The 7,064-nt window shown below is 38.1% G+C and overlaps 1 protein-coding gene across 2 annotated transcripts; it reads left to right on the forward strand.

The window, feature by feature from the left end:
- Window positions 1-546: 546 nt before the first annotated feature.
- srsf3b (serine and arginine rich splicing factor 3b) lies at window positions 547-4,357 on the forward strand. Of its 2 annotated transcripts, XR_010914462.1 has the most exons (7): window positions 547-694; window positions 1,388-1,598; window positions 1,697-1,837; window positions 2,401-2,862; window positions 3,657-3,695; window positions 3,951-4,037; window positions 4,239-4,357. XR_010914462.1 is itself a non-coding variant. In XM_067505214.1 (6 exons), exons 2-6 carry the CDS (start codon window positions 1,396-1,398, stop codon window positions 4,264-4,266), a joined length of 498 nt encoding a protein of 165 aa, XP_067361315.1. In that variant the 5' UTR covers window positions 547-694; window positions 1,388-1,395; the 3' UTR covers window positions 4,267-4,357. The 2 variants fall into 2 exon arrangements, 1 of the variants encoding a protein (XP_067361315.1); XM_067505214.1 differs by lacking the exon at window positions 2,401-2,862.
- Window positions 4,358-7,064: the final 2,707 nt, after the last annotated feature.

Genomic DNA, 7,064 nt, shown 5'->3' on the forward strand with positions numbered 1-7,064 from the left:
ATCGTTTTTGCAGCAACTTTACTATAATTTGCAAAGTACACAGCATTACCAGGGAAAGTGCAAACTCTAATGCCGAGAACCGGCAGATCACATGACTGTCTCATTTCTTCCCCCCACTGCTTTATTGAACAAATATCAAAGTACAAACAAAACCGGTGGTTTGTGACAAAGAATATCAGAACATCTCATTTCTTTAAAGTGGAATCCCCTCCGTTCCTCTCTCTTCTGCGCATCGTTTTATCGCAAATATGAGGATAGAGGGTAAACTTTAAGGAAGGACCCACAGACCAGTGTTACTCGATCCGTACTTCCTACCCAAAATGTGTTAAACGCATGTGGTTTTGATCATGCTTCCCGGTTCAGACCTTCAGCCTTTCGTTTGAAGTTATCAGTAAAAATGCTTGAATATTTTAGAAACGTCTTACACCAAATGGTTTGATAGCAACATATCTGCTTTATCAAATCCTCTTAGTAGATTATTACATTTTCTGGGCATAGTGATACGGGATATTTTGGGGGAAATTTTATAAACACACACACAGCAACTTACCCCACCCCCACGGGAGCAGCATCCTGGTTGCCGTACCACGAAATTCATTTACCCTCACGCCATTTTCCATCGAGTATTGAGAGGAACAAACCAAGGAACCTTGAGAAGCACGAATAGATTAAACAGTGGATTCCAAAAAACAAGGTGACTAAATTTTGCATAATTTGTTTTAGTAAAACTCTGTTATGGTCATGCATGTGATGTTTCGCCACATTTACTTAATTTATAGTTTAATCTAGCGATACGTGGTTGCTAACTAAAATGCTACACCCTACTAGGCCTCGGAAGCCGACAGCCATTTTAGCTACCGCTAAATGGCTAACGTTATTGGTTATCATTACTTAGCTTCCAAGCGTTAAAAGTCACACAGCAAACGGCAGTTAAATCTGGCACACAGGTAGCAGTTTAGGACTGGGTAAAACGTTACCATATCACATTTGAGTTAAGGTTCGAACCACCGACCCTGCATTCGCTGCCATGCTAAACAATGTTAAGCTAATGTTAGCGTGGCGCTAACGTCACCCTGTGAATCAGAAAAAAGTAGGCGAGACTTCTTTGCAATAATTTTCTAGAATTTAATGTGGTTGTGCTTCTTAATTAATGGGGTTACGTTATGTCAAACCGATAATGTTTTAACATGGTAACATTTAGTTAGTTTTGTCAAAGAACGTAACTTTGTGTAACACGTGTTGTTGAAAGCCCAGCATTGACCACAATTGGGTAAACATGTTAGCATTAGTTTTACATGTATTCCCAAATACAACTAATATATTTCTCTCTCCTTATTTAATATCTTAACTCTTTTTTTATTTGTTTTTATCTCTGTCAATGTTTCAGGCCCAGTCATGCATCGTGACTGTCCACTTGACTGCAAGGTCTATGTTGGAAACTTGGGCAACAATGGAAACAAAACAGAGTTAGAAAGGGCATTTGGCTACTATGGACCTCTCCGCAGTGTTTGGGTCGCGAGGAATCCCCCAGGCTTTGCTTTTGTAGAATTTGAAGATCCCAGAGATGCAACTGATGCAGTACGTGAGCTCGATGGAAGGTAAGACGAAATAAAATCTTGGGATACATTGACGAAAATTAAATAAGTGGGCTTTGATCTGCACAATATAAAATAGCTAATTATGCTTGTTGTGTTAGAACACTGTGTGGTTGCCGGGTGCGGGTAGAGCTGTCCACTGGTGAGAAGCGCAGCCGTACTCGTGGTGCTCCTCCTTCGTGGAACCGGCGTCCTCGAGACAGAGATGACTACAGGCGTCGTAGCCCACCACCCAGGCGAAGGTGAACTTGATGTTGTTGTTGTTGCTGCTGAACTTCTTTGACAGTGGCCATTTGAGACAAACATGTTACCTATATGGTGCTATATGCCTCCTTTGTGACCTGTTTTATTCCATTCTCCACGGTATATTTCCTTGTAATTATGTTTCTCCAGTGTAGAGCTTTTTTAAAGGTTTTTCGTCTGCTTATCATACTTCCGTCTCTAATATCTAAGACCTTTGGTGTCATCCTCATTGACATTATTGATCATTTTATTTAGGGACCCGCACAAAAACATTTATACCCAAATGACATAATACCTGGAAATACTATATCTACTAGTATAATTAGACTGGGTTATGAAGTGAGGCCTAATCGGTGTTCAAGAATATTTGTGTACCTTTGCCGTGCACTCTATGGGTGTTTCTACATTTGAAGTGCTTTAAAATGGAAAATACAAGTAAAATAATCCTAGGTAATCTTTGTGTCAAAAGTATGATCTGTTTTGGTGGAAAGTACCAAATGTGATGCTTTTTTTTTTCTTTTTGTTTGAGGATGCTTTTTTATTTTTCATCTTTATTAATAAGAATGAACCCGTTGCAGAGCCACCACCATGCCTCTTCTCACCACCCTCTGAGTCAATCAACTAGCCCTCTTTCAGCATCATGTGACTGCTGACCATCGTGCCCCAATCAGCTTGGCTGGTGCTGTCACATGACCCAGGCATGGCCAGTCGACAGGTTGCACCAGCCCATTGGTTCCTCAGCATGCCGTTCTCAACTTCCTCCTTCAACCTTAACCCATACGGCAGCGGCCCACCTCACATTCCCGACCAATCAGCGTATTACGTTCCCAAATGTCTACAACCTACCAGCAGCAGCCTTCGGCTAACCAATTAAAGCAGGAAAAAAGCCACAGCCAGCCCCCATCTGCCTGCCACCTAATCACCTTGCAGCATCTGGCCAGTCCCATTCAGCCAATTCTACCTACCCGACCGACAGTCTGCCTCCCTTTCGTCATATCTAGCTTGTTGAAAACCAAAAATACTAGTAAGTTTTCCTGCTTCATTCAGTACACTGCTGATAACAGTTTTGAAAGTGAAGAGACAGCTGGGTAGGAAAGGGTTTATTTTCTTTCATTATTTAAATTGTAAGGTTGTAATTTTGTTCTCCACCAATACTATAAATCATTGTTTCAAAGGGAAATGGTCAGCATCAAATGTCTGGAACACAATTCCAGAGATTTCGATTAGAGATTATCATCTGGTATATCTTGGGGCTCTAAACAGAAATATGAAGTCGCACGAATTAAAACTCCTCAACCCTCCAAAAAATGTCAAATATTTTTGTTTGCTGTATGGTTGGTTTTAGCACATCTTTCAAGTCTTTACTAGCCTCCATTTCCTTATTCTCTCCCTTGAAGTGCAGTGGACTAGTTGTATACAGATGGTGGCCTGTGTGTTTTTATTTTCACATCAGGGCCAGTTGACAAGTTTTAAGGTTAAATTAAGCGAGTTTAGATGCAACATATTTGTGCTTTACATTTACAAACTGGGATTAAATTCATATTGGTGACTGTATTTAAAGGTTTGAGGTGGTACTGTGGAGAAGGTGAGAGCATCTGACATCTTATGCATTAGTTCAATTGCCTTACATTTTCTGATTGAGAAGTTTTTCTGGAAAAAAAACATCTGTCTTTCATGTCTACTTTGAGTTACAGAGATAGACAAAGGGCTGTGTTGAAGGAGGCCCATGTAAGAAAAGGATTAAAATAGCAAGGCTCTACCGGGGGATAAAGTAAATCAGTCTTCGCCATTAACACTTCTTGTATTTTTGCTGCACAGATCCCCTCGCAGGAGAAGCTTCAGCCGCAGTCGTAGCAGGTATTTTAGCTTTTACCCTTATTTCCACATACTGAAAACAGTTCAACCCCAAAGCTTGGATTAAATTTAATATTTTGGAGAGTATCATAAGTTTTATTACTATCATAAAATGGTTATATGTAGTGCTGAATGTTTACATGCTGTATACTAAGAAATGTTTAAGAATAGATCTTGCATCTGGTTTACAAACAATTGGTGTATTGGTGAATAACATTGAAACACTCATCATTCAGTGGGATGTTTTTGTTTTTCCAGGTCTTTCTCCAGGGACAGGAAGAGAGAGAGGTCCCTCTCCCGGGACAGGAACCACAAACCTTCAAGATCTTTCTCTCGATCAAGGAGGTGCTGTTAACCCCTAGAGCTGTCTTAGAATTATTTGATAACATGTTAAATATAGTTGCTTATGTGATTCATCAGTATTACAACTGTACATTCTTTGTACTTGGGGTTTCGCTTCTGTTTTTAAAACTTATGTGTAGTCTGGGCAGGGTTTGTTTTTTGCAATACTTTCTGACTGTAATCATTTTTTTCCCTTTCCTACAGCCGCTCCAGGTCAAATGAGAGAAGATAAAGGAAACATCTGTCAAGTGTAAAGGGAGCTGAAGATGAACGGTTGCACATATGATAGATTTTTTTTTTTTTTTTTTTTTTTTTTTTTTAAATAATTAACACACAATCAAATGTTTAGTGAACCCCTCTTATGGTAATTTTCAAATACATCTGGTGGATGTGTGCAGGAGTGATTCCTCACCTAAATCACATCCGTTTTGTCAGCCCTGAAAGAATTGTGACACCCAGCATTCCAGTTCACTAGGTAATGTCTTAGGAGCTTTGTTTTTGTCAATGAATGTACTGTGTAGTTTGACATAGTGTGAGTAGTTTTCTTATATTCATTGTGTAAATGCCAGCATTTTTTTAAAAATGAAGTTTTGGGAAGTTGTGTATTAAAGTCCCTCTTTTCAATAGCCTGTAAAGCCAACCAGTTTTCAACATGCAACTTCCTTTATACTGAAGGTGTTTCCATCTGATAATAGTTGATGGTTTGTAATAAAGGCACCCTCATCCAAGATGCAAAACCATAGCGTAGATTTAAAAATAATAATCACATCAGATTTTTTTTTTTTTTTGTCTGTAGAGTTTTCCATTAGTTTTATTTGTTAGATACTATGTGAAATTATCTAAATTAAAAATAATGGTTGGTTAAAAAACTTCTTTGTTTGTATTTTAATCAAGAAATAAAAAGGTTTTGTATTGTCACAAATACCAAGGTTATCCTTGAGGGAACTCCAGACATTGAACCACGTCTTTGGAACTGTTCACATTTAACACAAATCCACCTTTTTAAGTAGTAGTTTACTTTCATTTTACTACTATTTTGACAAGTAGTGCCTTTTTATTAATTTTGCCAATGTAAAAATGGCAATGTCCAGTTTTTAGGCCATGTTAGGTCATAGACTTGTCAGGGTTTAGGGGGGGATGTGAATGTATTAATTTTGGTTATAATGACCAAACTTCGGGTCTACATAGTATTATATTTTGTGTAACATGCAGGCTATTAGTATCAATTTTGGTGTAGACATTAAAAAAAAAAAGCAAAAACGATTGATACAGGCTTTTGGTGTTTAAAAAACAATTGTAATTTTAACAATTTAGAAAGTAGCTATACACAACTTAAATGTCAACATTAATCAAAGTCTTACAGTGGTCAAGGTTATTATTTATATTTTAATTCCTAGTTTTGACTCTTAAGAAACGTAAGAAAAGTCTGATAGATGTCGCTTTATAATGCTAATGTGTCTCACTTGTCGCCCAAGAAAACCTGTCTGCAAACACGTACTGCTGGAAATCAAGGAGTCAGAAAAGTGATTTGGCAAGTTCATGCCTCTGATTATTGAAGAAAATTCCTTCCTATTTTGTCATATGATGTCCGGTATAAGATCGTTATGTAATGCAGTTGACTGAGAGTTTAACCCTTTGACCAGAACAGGTCGGAGATAAGACAAATCAAATAAGTGGGTCCTTGTGCTTCTGATAAAGGTACATAGTGTGAAGCCTTTAGAATCAGTTTTTTTTTTTTTAACTATTATAATTTAGTACGACATTATCCACCTATGTCGCACCAGTTTTTACATTTACAGCTGTAGGTCTTTTTTGTTCCTACAGCAATTTGTAACAGCTACTGCTCTACCGTGGTCCGGTAACTTTCTCGGTCACACCCCGAACAGACTCATGGCTCACGCACACAGTCCACGTGAACCGGCATCAGATGGGAACATGGTGCTCTTAAATCTGCGCGCGCTTTTTCAAGAGTTACTCAAACTCGTCTGACGTCATAGAAGTGATGATTCATGGTGTCCATGGAGACGGGCCTCACTCTGCAGGAACCCGCTGGAATCCACAGAGGGCCCTCCGTTCGTCCACCCACTGGTATGTAACAGGCCCACCGAGATCAGGAGGACGTAAATAATGACAGGGACACACACAGGCGCATTTGGTAATTTTGATTTAAATCTATATAAAGTTTGTGGGTTAGTCCAGAATTAAACTGGTGCTTAAACAGTTAACCCACATACAGTGTATCTAGAGATTATTTGTCTTTTATATTTGTCTTCTTCTCTTACATTATTTGGTGTCTGACTGTGATTATTCATAATATTTAATAAGTAAATTATATATTATTTTTAGATTGTATTGTATATTTGTATATGTATTGTATATTTATATATGTATATTTATATGGCTATTACACAAATTATTAAGTGTGAAAAGTTAGAATAAAGTAAGAAGCTTGGTCAGGTAATATATAGTCTCTCTATAAGTTTGTCCGAGCAAAATACTGAACCCCCAAAAGCCCATCCTCAGAGTCAGAACATATAATGTAAACCGATCAGCCACAACATTAAATCTGTTTTAAAGTGCTGGTGGGCAGAGGTTAGCATGAGATTAAGGTTACATTGGCCACGATCAACAGGTGCCAGAAGAACGCAGTACACTGCAACTTACTCTGTATGGGGCTGCATGCCCATGTTGATCCCTGTCCAGCAGAGTATTTAAACCACCAGGTGATATTAATATAATGACTGATTGTGTGCAAAAAAAGTTATAGATTTGCGTTTTTTAAATATTCCCTTGATGGATTATGTATACCTTTTGCTGGGACTGTGTGTAGAAACCTTTTTTTATAATATAAAAATATGTGTTTTTTATTAAACTATACCACAATTTTTCTAGTCAAGCTTCTAAGGTAAGTAAGGCCTCTGTGATCTTTAGAATATTGTTTTTCCCTTTGATGACTTCTGATTCATACTATATTGTGTACACACTGCCCCAAAATGCCATGTGCTACAGTTATGAGCTGTACCTTATGTA

Source organism: Channa argus, chromosome 5 (assembly GCF_033026475.1).
Source record: "Channa argus isolate prfri chromosome 5, Channa argus male v1.0, whole genome shotgun sequence".
In the NCBI taxonomy this organism is placed as follows: domain Eukaryota; kingdom Metazoa; phylum Chordata; class Actinopteri; order Anabantiformes; family Channidae; genus Channa; species Channa argus.